At 41.4% G+C, this 15,031-nt stretch overlaps 3 protein-coding genes across 3 annotated transcripts; all 3 read left to right on the top strand.

The window, feature by feature from the left end:
• The first annotated feature begins 492 nt into the window (after positions 1-492).
• On the top strand, positions 493-2,385 carry LOC145446307 (ubiquitin carboxyl-terminal hydrolase 39-like). Its single transcript, XM_080324562.1, has one exon. It carries the CDS (start codon positions 611-613, stop codon positions 2,246-2,248), a length of 1,638 nt encoding a protein of 545 aa, XP_080180688.1. The 5' UTR covers positions 493-610; the 3' UTR covers positions 2,249-2,385.
• Positions 2,386-3,422: 1,037 nt separating this feature from the next.
• Positions 3,423-4,168, top strand: LOC145446309 (coiled-coil domain-containing protein 12-like). Its single transcript, XM_080324564.1, has one exon. The coding sequence runs from the start codon at positions 3,562-3,564 to the stop codon at positions 4,021-4,023; it is 462 nt and encodes a 153-aa protein (XP_080180690.1). The 5' UTR covers positions 3,423-3,561; the 3' UTR covers positions 4,024-4,168.
• A 669-nt stretch (positions 4,169-4,837) lies between these two features.
• LOC145446308 (phosphoacetylglucosamine mutase-like) lies at positions 4,838-13,231 on the top strand. The gene is made up of 10 exons (XM_080324563.1): positions 4,838-5,131; positions 5,186-5,370; positions 5,578-5,779; positions 8,154-8,337; positions 9,190-9,347; positions 11,141-11,323; positions 11,954-12,067; positions 12,473-12,595; positions 12,659-12,832; positions 12,895-13,231. Exons 1-10 carry the CDS (start codon positions 4,925-4,927, stop codon positions 12,952-12,954), a joined length of 1,590 nt encoding a protein of 529 aa, XP_080180689.1. The 5' UTR covers positions 4,838-4,924; the 3' UTR covers positions 12,955-13,231.
• Positions 13,232-15,031: the final 1,800 nt, after the last annotated feature.

Below are 15,031 nucleotides of genomic sequence, written 5' to 3'. Positions count from 1 at the left end.
CTTTGTCTGCGATTTTTGGTGATAGCTGCGATAGCTGTGATAGCTGAGTATATCCACAAGTGATAGCTGCGATAGCTGCGATAGCTGAGTATATCCACGGGGCCGATTGCCCACGGTCTGAACCGCAGAAGAATATAGCGCGTTTTTGCTAAACTAGTCTATGTATAACGTAGGCCTTATGTAGCCTAGCATAGCATAGCCTTATAGCCTATGCTAATATACTCGGCTTTGCTGAAATCTGTCAGTATTTCTTTAAATCACGTCAATCGGTATTACCGTAGACACCAGTGATTCCAGAACTTTCTATTTGTTATAGCTGGCACCTGGCAGGCCCTAGCTGGCAGGTGGCAGATATTTGAAAAAGAGATGTCAAGTGGAATCTCTAAAATGTGATGTAGGATATAATACTGGAAATCTACAGCATACTTCATATTTCGGAGCATTGCCATTTAAAATTGCTGTTTAAAAATTGTGGGTAGACTCTATAGTTGTGTCAGTTGGAATCTGGTGCACATATCTCAACTCAATTTACATGAATGCACTGCAATATGGTAGCAGATATGTATCAACATTAAGTTTACCTGAATTTCTTGTATAGAACAGCAACAATATGAGTGAGTTGAACGATAATACTCAATCTGTAGCTTCTGCTGATAGCAGAGATTCTGATCCTGTCGCAAAGAAATTAAAGCTTTCATCAGATGATGCACAGACACCATCAGAAAACCAGCAAATATCGTCTATTGTCGAAGAATATTCTTCTGAAGATGAATACAAGTACGATGATGGCCCTGTTGTGGATAGAAGCAGAAGTTGTCCTTATTTGGATACGATCAATCGCAGCGTGCTCGATTTCGACTTTGAGAAACTGTGCTCCGTTTCGTTGTCACACTTGAATGTGTACGCGTGTCTAGTGTGCGGGAAATATTTCCAGGGCAGAGGTAAGAAGTCTCACGCTTACACACATAGTGTGGAAATCAATCATCATGTGTTCTTAAATCTGCACACCTTAAAGTTTTACTGCCTTCCCGACAATTATGAAGTCATTGATTCCTCTCTGGAAGACATCACATACGTGTTGAATCCCACTTTCAAAAATCAGCAAATATTGGATTTCAGTTGCAACGCAAAATTGAGTCGGGCCAAAGACGGCACCACGTACCTGCCAGGAATTGTCGGACTGAATAACATCAAAGCTAACGATTACTGCAATGTGGTTTTGCAGGCGTTATCGAATGTCCCGCCTCTCCGTGATTACTTTTTGAAGGAGGAAAACTACTCTCACATCAAACGTCCTCCCGGAGATATTATGATACTGCTGACTCAACGTTTTGGAGAGCTAATCAGAAAGTTGTGGAACCCCAGAAATTTCAAAGCCCACGTTTCCCCGCACGAGATGTTGCAAAGTATCGTACTGTGCTCTCGTAAGAGGTTCCAAATTACCGTACAGGGCGACCCTCTAGAACTGATGGCGTGGTTTTTGAACTCGCTACACATTGCATTAAACGGCACTAAAAAGCGAACCAGCAGTATTGTCACAAAAACTTTTCAAGGGGAGATGAAAATCTACACCCGGAAGATGCCAAACCCTGAACTTCCCGAGGAAGAAAAACTGAAGCTGTTGGAACTGCCGGAATACCAGGAGACCGTCCAGAAGTCACCGTTCTTGTATTTGACCCTTGACCTGTTGGCAGCTCCTTTGTACAAGGACGAGCATGAGCAGAATATCATTCCACAAGTACCATTATTCAATCTGCTCGCAAAGTTTAATGGATTAACTGAAAAAGAGTACAAAGGAAAGAGAGATTCGACAATGAAACGTTTCGAACTGACCAGATTGCCGCCGTTTTTGATTTTTTACATCAAACGGTTCACCAAAAACTTGTTTTTTATCGAAAAAAATCCGACGATTGTTAATTTCCCGGTCAAAAACATTGACTTGGCCGAGTTTGTAGCGGCCGATGCCAATGTGAAAGACACTTGTTATGATCTTGTCGCCAACATTGTCCACGACGGAGACCCCAACGTCGGCAAGGGCACGTATCGCGTGTATATTTTGCACAAAGGTTCAAACCAGTGGTATGAAATGCAGGACCTTCACGTGAGCGATATTCTGCCGCAAATGATTACTCTGTCGGAGGCTTACATTCAGATATGGGCGAGGAGAACTAATGGAAAGGAATATGCGTTTTCGAAGGATGGGCCGAGTGCGTCTCAACAAGAGAACAACAAGGACAATGGAAAGTGATGTTGCGATCAGGAATTTTCGTTGTCATTTCTGTCCGATTTCAGAACATTTTGGTATATAAGCTAACTTGTACTCTGATATCGCCCGTATGAATTTTTATCTGTCAGCATGGGAAAATCGTTGCCATTAATTCCTTCATTTTCAAATATTCCGAGACAGCCCATAGTCCTTTCTTGAAGACCAAATTGATGTTGTGTTGGCAGTATCCCACCTCTTGTTTAGGTATCGGGTCGCCGTGCCAATACTGCCACCATATTGTCACAATAGAGGCATCAGATTTTTTTCATTAGCTCATGCATGTTTTCCTAGCTGCAATCTAACTCTCTTGGGTAAATTTTGTAAAATTCCGAACTATTTCTGAACAGAAACCCCACAGTCTGGAAGTTTAGACAAAGATATCATACCATTATTACTTCGTCCGTTGGCAAACGATTTTAAACTGATTAGGACAGTGGTTCTCAACCGGGGGTCCGAGATGCATTTTCTGGGGGTCCGCGAGACCTCTGAATTTACAAAATAGTTGATAACCTAATTTGTATTTATTTAAATTTGAAAAAATCACTAGGCAGTTTCGCTTCAATACTGGTAAAACTCCAGGACTCACATCAACGAACTGGCCGTCTGAGATGCAATATCATAATGTGCAAACTCATTTTAATTGTTAAATTTCCATTAGCCTACTGATACAAACATATTGCTGTTTAGAGATGTTTTCGTGATTCACTATTCCATAATAAATTCAAGATGAGCTGCTAGATAAAAATGACCAGACTGGACGATATAATGTTCATTAAAATATAAGTTTCTCAATTTTGGTGCCATATTTGTTGTTGGTCGTCGCATTTTCAGAAGCGTTGCGTGTTTCACCACCACCTATCTTTGTGGATATGGATTTAAGGCTCTCGTTCATATCAAATCACGACGCGACCACGTATTTGGATAAATGCAGTTTCGGGTTTCATTTTGAAATATTAAGAGTGTACCCAATTCCTACATAAATAGTATGATGTTATTACCAAGAAAAGTGATTTTGATTGTGTTTATCGCTAGCCTAAAGTTGATATTTGCACAAGACAGATGACGATTGCACGATAATTGAACTAAATTTGGACTAAAAGGTCAGGGGGTCCGCGGGGGTTGGTGATGGTCCAAAAGGGTTCCGCGAAGACAAATGGTTGAGAACCACTGGATTAGGATGATAATGCCCACAATTCAGATCTCGTGATTATGTTCGATTGTGTTTAAATTTTGCCCTAACACACGTCTTTTTATGTAGGTTTACCTAATTGAGCTAATCTCACATCACTCTCAATATGTCTAACGTCGGCTCGATGGAGGAACAGGCGCGGAAACGACGAGAGAGATTGCTAGCGATGCGGAAGCGCGCGGCCACTGGAGAAGCTGGACAGAAGGATCCGAAACGGAGTAAGGACGACAAACCTGAGATAGTGTTACGGAATTACGTACCGGCAGACGAAAAACTAGAAGTGGAAAAGCTTGACAAACCGAAACCTGTCCACGTTGAGGATCACGTGAGAGAGCAACTGGAAAAAGCCAAACCTACGCTTACGGTAAAAGACGAAGTCGATCTCTTGAATTTGGCGCCGCGAAAACCGGACTGGGATCTCAAAAGAGACATCAAAGGAAAGCTCGATAAGTTAGAGAGAAGGACGCAGCGAGCCATTGCGGAACTGATACGAGATCGTTTGCGCGAATCCAATCAGATCGGGCCGCAACTCGCCGACGTTTTATCCGAAACGCAAGTTAGCAAATGACGTGGCCACGGCAAGATAGGAAAGTGAGGCTGATTTTCACGCGCTGTGCTCCATCATCGAACCGTCCGAAATTCTAGAAGACAGAGATGGCTGGTTCATGTTGGCTATTGTAAGGAGACTGCCTGTATGTCGCGGTGTAACTCGGGGCGCCTGGCCGGACGCGCGAAGTCTGTCATCTATCAGTTGTAGTCTGAGTTTTACCAGTGAATTTTACTTCCAATATTTTGTATGACCATTATTCTCAACTTGGGGTTGATATCCGCGATAATGCATGTACCCCGCAAAGCAGTTGGATGAAATCGAACCTTATCAATCGACGGTAAAATTGAGAACAAGTGATGGATTCTCTGTAGCTGATGTGTACCCGACTGGCAAATTTGTTTTCTTTCGTCATTTTCTTCCTCCTTGCTACTCATCAGAGGAGCTGAAATTTCCAATTAGTAAGCCATTTCGCCATGATCTAAATTCTTGAGGGCGACAAGAATGCCATTTTTCCCATTGCCACATCCATTCTGGTACTGTGCAGCGTGTTGTGCCTAGCAAAATACAAATCCCGAAAATGCACTATTTTCTTCTAACAATCAGACTTCTTGAAACCGCATCTTTTCTGTGTCACTCATGTCGTTGTGACTTTTTACTAAAGAAATCTGGACAGAGAGCGAAACATTGCTGTAATGATTCAATATCCAAGTTTTGTAAAACAGCGCTTCTCTGCCACGCCAATGAATTATTACTGAGGGCTAAAGCGCTGACCAGTATATTCCATGCTATCTCGCTTGTATAAGGGTGACACACCCATTTGCAGCACACTTGCTATTTCTAAGACATTTTTTTATTACAATTTCTGATATAGGGACCTGTGTGTTATTTTAAGCATAGAGGTGTCAAGTCCAATTCGGTTATGGAAGTGTATGATAAGGTTCGCAAGCTGTCTGAAGTGCATGGCAATCCCTGTACGTCTAAAATCACTTATGGCACGGCTGGTTTCCGGGCCAAAGCAGACACACTGGATCATGTCTTCTTCCGAATGGGATTGCTCTCTGTTTTGAGGTCAAAGTTGAAAGGAGCAACCATAGGACTCATGACTACTGCTTCGCACAACCCAGAGGTAACATACTCAGTATTGGTAGAAGATTACAATGGTGACATTACTGTATTTTAGTGCGACAATGGGGTTAAATTGGTAGACCCTATGGGTGAGATGCTGGAAGAATCGTGGGAGCCGCTGGCTACAAAGCTCGCGAACGCGACTAACGATGAATTAGTCGATGTCCTACAAGAGATTGTGTCTTCACAAAAGATTGATATGACAGCTCAGGCCTCGGTATTCGCTGGCAAAGACACAAGGTTTTGTATCATACTCGCAGGCCTTCTGCTTGAAACTTGCACACCGAAATTCATGATTCCAGAGTTATATCGCATTGTGGGATGTGTTCAGCAGCTTTCGCATGTAGAGATCTAAGAAAATAGGGTACCTATAGATAGATTTTCATGAGTGGAATTTTCACATCTATTTTTTGAGTCCAGGCTGGGTCAAATCTTAATTTTTGACAGGCCAAGTAGCGAAGCACTCGGCAACGCCGCTAGAGACGGAGTCATGGCACTAGAAGCGCATTTCACCGATTTCGGTCTTTTGACAACCCCACAGCTGCACTACATGGTCGTTTGCAAAAACACACATGGTAAATACGGCGAAGCCACACAATCGGGATACTACAAGAAACTAAGCGAAGCTTTCAACAAAATTGTGGCCGAGGTAAAACATTTACCAATTTAGCAACCTTTCAACAATGAAATTTGCGGGTTCGTCACAGGGCTATTTCAAAACACACCTTGTAGAATTTTTGCGATAAAAACCATCAAATTGAAAGTTAAGAAGTACAAAATATAATATTTGCAATAGGTACCAGTTTCTACCATAATCTACTAGTAGTTGAGATGTGCTTTCTTGCTGTTTACTATAGTTTAGGCTGAATCAGGTTCCAAGTGCCGATCCTGGACACATCCCCTCTGTACACCATTTGATGTGATCCGTGGCAGCAACTTTTATAGATTAATGTTGTTTTTGGTATGTCTCGTAGGCAGAGGTCAAAGTAGCCAGTGCTGCATCTCCAGTAGAATTAATGCCATCAATATCTACTCAATGACAAGTAGGAGTGGGTCAACTTCAGAACTACTTCAAGTGGAAGTCGAAAATGAATAATCCGAGAAGTAATCAAGTAGGTAGTTTCCTAAAGTAGATTTGGTCAAGGGGATGCATACTTTCAGCGGTTTCATCACCGAGCCGCACGTCAAATAACTTAGCTGTAGAAGAGCCACAACACAAAAATGCAAATTTATTATGTCACAATGAAATGTAGGCTATCAAATGAAGTTTATTATTGTGTGGTGATACTGTACGTCTCCATTTGGGCTGCAAGGTGTTTGAAATCAGGCCGATATGACTTCAAAGCGGTGCGGAGCAGTTCCTTCAAGTGCTAATGAGCATTTACGGAAGATTTCAGCTCGGTCATCTTATTACTCCGTCAATATGTCTTGGTTGGGTAACTTGTGGCAAAGTATTGGTTTCGTAGTGACTTTCAAGTCACTGTTCTATTTTGCTTTTCATACTTTCTCTTCTTGCAATCATCGCTCGACGATTTTCTGGGCCAAACTCTGCAGTTATTGCTAGCCTTTACAATACAAATGGAAGAGCGCTATTCACCAATGCTAGCCCGGAAATGATTGTGACCTACGCTGGCGCGATTATATCAAGTTCATTGTTGAACACAATGATTTATCATTGATTGATGACCGTGACCAGGCACCATTGTTGTGGATGAAACGTTTATGTGAGCTCGATTCGAGAGTTCAATCGCAAAGTAGTGGCACCTCCCCATAATTTTTACGAGTTTTGCGTTGCGTAAACTATCAGGAAAGAAACAACACGAAAACAATACGCATACTGTTAATATGCGATAGAATGCGTCAATTTATATTCGGGTTAAACCTCTAGCAAAATGGCGAAACGCATGTGCATTTTTGCACCCATTAATGAGCCGCAGTTTTCCCACCCTTGGTATAGGGCAGGGGTGGGCAACATCCGGCCCGCGAAGGGATTTTGTCCGGCCCGCGGACAGTTTTCCGTTTTACATGATAATGTGGCCCGCGGTCGAGATTTTCCACTACTTGCTTACAACGTCAAATTTAGTGACTGCATGTGCATGTTATTATATACGTTTATGCGACGCGTGCTAGAGTGGAGCATACGCGTAAGTTCGTCGAAGCGAAAAGACTTGCATTATCGGCATTTGCGATGTACTCAACCCTAATTTCGTTTGTGGTAATCATGGTGTTTGTCGACTACAATAGTCAATTACACCAGGCTGATATTTCTTATTTTTCATTCTGTAACCGCCGACTTGTAGCACGGCACACTTCTAGGCGTTTGTAAGACGAAAACACTGCTTATACCAGGGGTCGCCAACTCAAAACGGGTCGCGGGCCACTTTTCAAATTTCGTAGAGGTCGCGGACCGCATGAATTCATTATCGAGATTTCTCTGGCCACACAGTTGAACAACGATGCTATCTCGTCACCTACTCAACCCCAACGAATATATGTGTTGGTAAATTAGGGGTACCGGGATTATCGAACTCCTTGAAATCTTAATTGAGGATTGCACCGTGTGTTGATTGATCAGATAGAAGCAGACATGGCGGCGCCTGTATGACAATGCTATTCTCAAATCCACATTGTCTTCGTCATTATCGGCGAGAAATAGCTTTGAAGTGACATTACTGTCGTTAAAATGTATCCATGAAATGCGATTTATTCCTTGTATATGTGGAATGTGGATAAATGGGCGAATATTGTGTCGATTCAGCAATCCGGCCCGCCAAATACCTAATTTTCCTTTATCCGGCCCGCCGACTCGAGAAGTTGCCCGCCCCTGGTATAGGTTCTACTTCACGAAATTCATGGTACCAAAAGTAATCGGATTTGCCTAAAAATCTGTTAAGTAGAAGTGGTGGTCAAAAAACGGAACCACTGGAGTAGGCTAAACCAACTTGAGTGCTCCACAAAAGTAGCATTTCGTTACTGACAAGTGCCCTCCTCTGCCTACTGGCGCCATTGCCCTTATTTTACAGAATGGCTGCACAGGGGATTTGATCGTCGACTGCGCCAACGGTGTCGGCGCGCCAAAGCTGAAGGAACTTGCAAAGCTTGTGTCCTCCAACTTGAAAATTCATGTCGTGAACGACGGCACCGCGGGCAAACTCAACGAGGGCTGTGGCGCAGATTTCGTGAAAATCCAACAACGGGCACCCAACGGTAAGAGAGCTTCAATTACGGTAGACTAGGGTTACCATATTTTGGAACCGGGAAAGGAGGGCACTTTTACCAAATCAGAAAAGTTGGTTCATGGCCGGCTAACCCGTGGCTCGCGAGAAGGTTTTGAGTGGCTCGCGAGGTAATTTCCGGTATTTCTAATGTTATCAAAAATGAATTGCACAGATTGTGAACTTGCAAGGCCAACCAAAAATTTGATTAGTCTGGCCGCAACAATTGAGATGTGATGACTAAAATATCAGTTCCGACGCATTGGTAGAGCCATCAGCCAGTCACATATTGGTAGATCTTCGTACACTACAATAAAGCAGAACAATTTGCGATAGATTTATCAAAAGTATAAATTTTCTACAAGCTTCGCGCAACATGTTGTCACTCGGTTTCTTGCTTTTAATATTGTTGCCCCTTTGTGAAAATGAAAGAACGCCTAATGAATCAGATGGAGTCTAACTATATTCGTGATTACGAGATAAAGTGTCGTTCAACATATGCGTCCTTGCGTATGTGCTCGCAGAAAGACCATCGACCATGAAACCTAGGCACAAACTGATTGCCGCATGTTGATCGAAGCTTTAGATGTATGGGCACCAAATAGCCCAGTCCTCGCAAACTGAGCCCAGCGATATACACCAGGCCAGCAATATAGTCAAGTGACAATATTATTGACCTATGAACTTCAAAAATTTTTCGCGCTTCACGCGGCTAGTGGCCCGCGCAATAGTTCATCAATCGAATGTGGCCCTTTGGCTGAAAAGGTTGGCCACCCCTGAGTTAGGTGATCAAGATTGAAAACAGCCGATTTCGCTATTTTTACTTGCAATATTTTACGTTTAGGAATGGAACTCGGTGCCAATAAAAGGTGTGCTTCTTATGACGGCGACGCCGACAGGCTGATATACTTTACACTGAACGAGAAAGAACAATTTGTGATGTTGGATGGCGATAAAATCGCAGCCCTCATCGCATCTATTTTCAAAGATCTTCTGAAAGAAGTAAGTGCAGCTGAACTGAAGCTAGAGGGTCCGCTATTGTGTTTTAAAAGTGGCAGGCTACCGTGCATAAATGCATCGAACTAAATCGTTCTATATAGTGTTGGAAACGGGATGGGTAGCCTTCACTATATCATCGCTTGTGAGGACAGTGAAAAATATCACTCCGCTACGCAATGTTTCTATTGGTTGCCTGACATTTGAGCGTGAGTCACAATAATAACCATTACACATATGCAAACATATTATTCACGATGGCATGCAAAATTGTTCCATTGTGGCTCAGCTCGAAATACTAACTGTGCAATAATCAGGGAAGTATTTATTTCGAAATATCCTTCCTTTTTTCATATGTTTTAAATCACGGATATTCTAATATGTATGAATCATTCAAACAATAAATCCCATCCTGTATAATTAAAATGTGGATAAAAACAATAGAAGTGTAGCTCTTGTGTACGAGTCAACAACTAATACAGAGATATACAAATTTTCTCAGTACACACTGTACTGATGATAAGCACACACTCTCTCACTACCAATAAACGGTGGTCAGAAACGAAATTTACGACTAGTCAAATAGCATATGCCTACATGCACACAGTTAAGTATTCATGGACTAGGACCATACTCGCACTTTTTCTCAAAGATTTATTCGACTCAAGCGGCTTAGCTACTTAATAAAAATATTTTTGTTTTTATCAAGTGGGAAGCAGTGTTTGGTTGTATTTGCATCAATTTTACGAGTGATGCTGTCACTTATAAACCGAGTGGATTTTTTTACTCTTTCACATTATCACGGTATAATTTCGATAATTGCACCGATTTGTGATTGCATCAGAAATTTGCGGTTGGTCACAAATATACATCTTGGAATGTTCTCCCTCTATGCATGCAATTTGCAAATAATATCCAATTTTATCAATATCGTTACTGACAACAGTGATTGTTGGTACATAAAAATCCTATTTGATTAAATATTAATAATTTTAAGAGACCCCGGAAAGCATCTGTTTTCTTATTAAAGAAGTCTGAGTCGGGAGCATTTTCACAAACTCCAAGCCCGACTCCAGTCAGTATCTTTTCCACAACTCCGAGGAGTGCTAAATTTTTTAGACTCCGACTCCATTAAGGGAAATATAAACGAAACCTCGACTCCACAGCCCTGGTTAGCGTGTTGCTTTATAACCCCAAAACCACCCCTAACTTGAACCCAGATACTGAACTGTCACATGCTAACGTGACGCATACTATTGTAGGCTATTCACTGTTGAAAAAATGGTCTGTGACCTGATATCAATAAAAACATTTTTGTGTCATAAATTTAGACCCTCAACTCCGTCACTTATAATTTTATCATCCAGAAGGCTTCACTAACAACATCGATCGGGTTGACTCAATCGACTGCAGTGTTTGGTCAACTTGAGTCACGCCCTAAAATGACTGTTACTTGACTTTGACTCGATATATCAGTAATTTAAACTCATGCTCTGGCTTGACTCGAGTCAATATTTACATTGAACCCGGAATGAATTGTGACTCAGAGGTAGTGACTATGTCATAACACCAGTGTGCCAACTGCTTCAATCCAGCTTTTTTTGGGTGTCATTAGCTGTTATTAGCACGGGAGGGTCAAGTTCTGTTGATTAAACCCAACTTGAAGTCGGTGAGAGTGATTAATAAACACGACAAGGGAAATAGTGGGACAATATGATCTTTAGAGACAGTTTTACTTGTATGATTAAGGGAGTCCTAGATCTCTTTGGATCAAGTCCTAATTTCTTTCTTGTTCACAGGCAGGAATAGAGCTTGAAGTCGGAGTCGTGCAGACGGCTTACGCCAATGGAAGCTCTACCAACTACCTCAGAGGCACACTTCTTATCCCAGTTTCTTGCACGAAAACTGGAGTGAAACATCTTCATCACCGTGCCAAAGATTTCGATATCGGCGTATACTTTGAAGCAAACGGCCATGGAACGGTAACCTTATATGTTTTCTTTGGCAGCTGTAACAGAAGTGCTATTGCGAATACTCAACGTATTACAGATAATCTCCCACTTCTTTCTTTTAAAAATGAGTTGTGACTGTGAGGTTACTAATCCTTACCATACTCCGGACATGTTCATCTCTCTTCTCAAATTTTTTGCATGGCCGCCCATCACACATTTGGATAACTTATGGAAATTATGGGTTCGTTCAGATATTCAACTGTTGGTGGTTATTTTGCACCTGTGAATGATTTGATTAGCCATCTTGTAGAAATGCCAAGATACTAGGTTATAGGTTAACGTATTCCGTTTCTCTAATCATTGATTGATCTATCAGAAATTTTGTGCACATGCTGACCTACAGACTCTTGTTTAATGTCTGAGTGTTTCGTAATATATTTAATTAACGTCCTGCTGTGTACGAGGCTATGTCCGCAATTCTATTAATGCAGAATGTGACATGTACGTCATGATGTATATACTAAATGGACCGTAACAATGACGACATAAGAGCATATGTGTATCATGTTTCAGTTTGACATAATTGAATTTTCAATTTGCGTCAAACTATATTGTCATACCGACCCCTACTGGTGATTCACTATCGTGAGGGCTTTGCAGGTTATTTTGAAACCCGAAGCGGAAGAGAAGATTCGTGAATCAGCAGGAAAGGTAGAGGGCGTGAAACAAAGTTGCGTGAGCACGTTACTTGCATATATCGACATGATTAACCAGGTTTGTCATAGCCTAGTAGTTTGTTAGACAATGGCCAACTTTTCAACTTTAAATGCGTCAGCCGAGAATCAATTGTAATCAAGGTGATGGCGGAACCGTCATGCTTGCTTGTCTGCATTGACGGAAATCAGTTCAAAGGAATGGTGACGTAGAATGATGCCTTATCTGTGTTTTCATCAATCTCTGATCAAAAAACTGCGCTTCAATTGTAGATTTTTCAGTAAATATTGGAGGGATGTCATACTTGCTTGTTTGAAGCTAGTCATTTTTCCCAATGGAGCATTATTGGGGATATGAACAGAATGACAATTTGTTGGTATTCTGATATGTGCGAATTCATCCAATTGTGCCTATTTGGTTAGTGCTCTTGTATGTTTGTTAAATCTATCGTTGATATGGTTGCAGTGTGTTGGAGATGCTATGAGCGACATGTTGGTCGTAGAGGCGATTCTAAGTACGAAAAAATGGTCAATTCAGGATTGGGCTACTATGTATACCGAGCTGCCTAACCGGCAGTTGAAAGTGAAGGTAGCATGACGTGATTTATATAATTTTTTTCTTGGCCTTAACCAGGGATTTCTTATTGGACAGGTTGCCGACAGGTCTATATTTAAAACGGTGAATGCGGAGCGACAACTCACCAGCCCAGTCGGTCTCCAAGAAGAAATTGACAGTGTTGTGTCGAAATACAACAACGGAAGGTCATTTGTTAGACCTTCAGGAACTGAAGATGTTGTGCGAGTGTATGCTGAATCGGACACCCAAGTAATAGGTTTTGTTTATTATTGAGGTATTGTTTGACTGATTTGTTTTTATGTTTCTCGCAGGAGCATGCAGATGGTCTCGCAAAAGAAGTAGAAAGCCTGGTTAAGAAGTTTTCCAAATGATGTCAAACTGTTACCGATTCTTTTTCTATAGCGTTACTGCAGTAATTTTTATGATCGGTTACTGGTGCTTGTATTCAATCCGCTGTGCAATAAGCCTGAGTGTGTGTATTTCGTATTGTAGCGACTCTTCTGTAGCAGACTTTAGTATGCCAAGAATTCCGTTGTGATTATTCTGAGCACCTCCCATGTGCTTGTTATGACTTTTCTAGTTTGGTACGGTACGGTGCCAATTTTGTGGTTGTGATCAGCCTCGAATACAGTGGAAGGCTACAGTCGATGAACACTCGGAACTACTATACTACTATAAACCTGATTGATTGATTGATCTACTAGCGGCGCATGCTTTCGGTGTCTTGACGGAAGGCTTACTTCCCACGCAGACAGAATAGTGACAAAGTGCATTTTGCATACTTGCGCTACTGTTATTGTCAAGTAGAAAGCATGGGCCTGTATGGATCGATTTGTATCGCTTTCATAAGTGGAATTGCAGTGGAAACTGAGAGGTAATTTTCGAAATTTGATGAATTATCTAAAATAAATTACGCAGGTAATTTATTGTGAACTTGCAAGGCGAAACGAAAATTTGATCACAGCCTGACCGCGAAATCTGAGATGTTGATGACTAAAATATCAGTTCCGACGCATTGGTATGGTCAGGAGACAGCCAAACTTTTCGTATATAATATGACCAATTTGACCATAAAGTACGGTAGGTATTTTGCGGCAGGTTTGTTTGACTTGAAATTTTGCATAGCACAATTCGTGCGATTTACTGTCAACCGATTTCTTACTCTTGGTATTGATACTCCTGCTGAAAATTAAAAATACGTCCAATTTACACAATTGACAACAACTTTATTCGCAATTATGAGAGAACGTGTCGTCCAACATGCGACTTCGCGCGCGCTCGCAGAAAGATCGCTGGCGATGAAACCTTGAGACAAAGTGATATAGATGCATGCGCGCTGAATAGTCCTGCCCTTGCCAAATAAGGCAGATACGATCCGCAATATATGCAAGTAACAATGCTATTGACCGAATTAATTCATTGACTTTAAAAAATCTCCGCGAGTTTTCAGCCTAATTATTATGGATTTATATGCGTAGTTCGTCTTGTTTTCGCAGTTTTTAATCACATGATCAGCATTCTCCCGAATCATTTAACTTTATTATCTCCGCCCCTAGTATGCACCACGCCAACGCCAATCATGCATGATTATTTGTGGTTATAATAAGAAGGGATTGTGAAGTAACCAAACTGTAGGTAGGCCTAGTCTCTCAACCGCACTCAATTTTAATGACGAGACGAAGCAAAGTAGCAGGACGTAGAAGTAGCTTCATCACTATTTCAATGAACTGTCTACCTTAATTTGGCTAAATTTCATCAATTCAAATTTCACCACGTGAGTTGCCATACAATGACTTGTAGCATATGGATATGCGTGAGTCAATTGGCGGAAGAAGCGCTGTCTCACGTGGCTACGAAGTCGAATTTGAGATGCTATATAAATCGCTTATTTTACTTATTATTACATAATAAGATTAAGAGCTTCTTGGAGGTACTGAACTTCAATATACAATTGAATAGTATCTTCAATAATAAGATGAATCGATTAATAGTCTGCTGTCCAGGCAACTCACCAGATATGGAAATTGTAAGTAATATATTTATGCATTCAAGAAGAATTTGTGTTATCCCGCTTATAGCTGCAGCACGCTGTAATTGCGAGATCAAATCCGCTCGTGCATTCAGTGTTGGTAATTTAAGTAGTTCGGCTTCCTTGTGTGGGTATGGTCTAGTTCAGTTAGTCGGCTTGTTTTCAATAGCTTGAAGGTTTATATAGTTCCGCTGTTATATTTTATGGCCTGCTTCATGACCTGCGTTTCTTATTTGTATGGGTTTGTTCTCCCTATAACCGTACGCATTTAGCAGTCGCTATTTCAAAACCTATAGTGTCAATCATGTCGCCAGCTCCCCTAAAGCGCTTTGTGCAATGAGTATAAGGATTTAGCGCCAATGATTCCAATTTCCATACCCAGTTGTCGCCTTATAACATACTGAAATGGTTATAGTCTG

Source organism: Botryllus schlosseri, chromosome 9, assembly GCF_051294905.1.
Source record: "Botryllus schlosseri isolate E-star chromosome 9, Bs_hap1, whole genome shotgun sequence".
NCBI lineage: Eukaryota > Metazoa > Chordata > Ascidiacea > Stolidobranchia > Styelidae > Botryllus > Botryllus schlosseri.
This window is presented reverse-complemented; position numbering and strand designations above follow the sequence as displayed.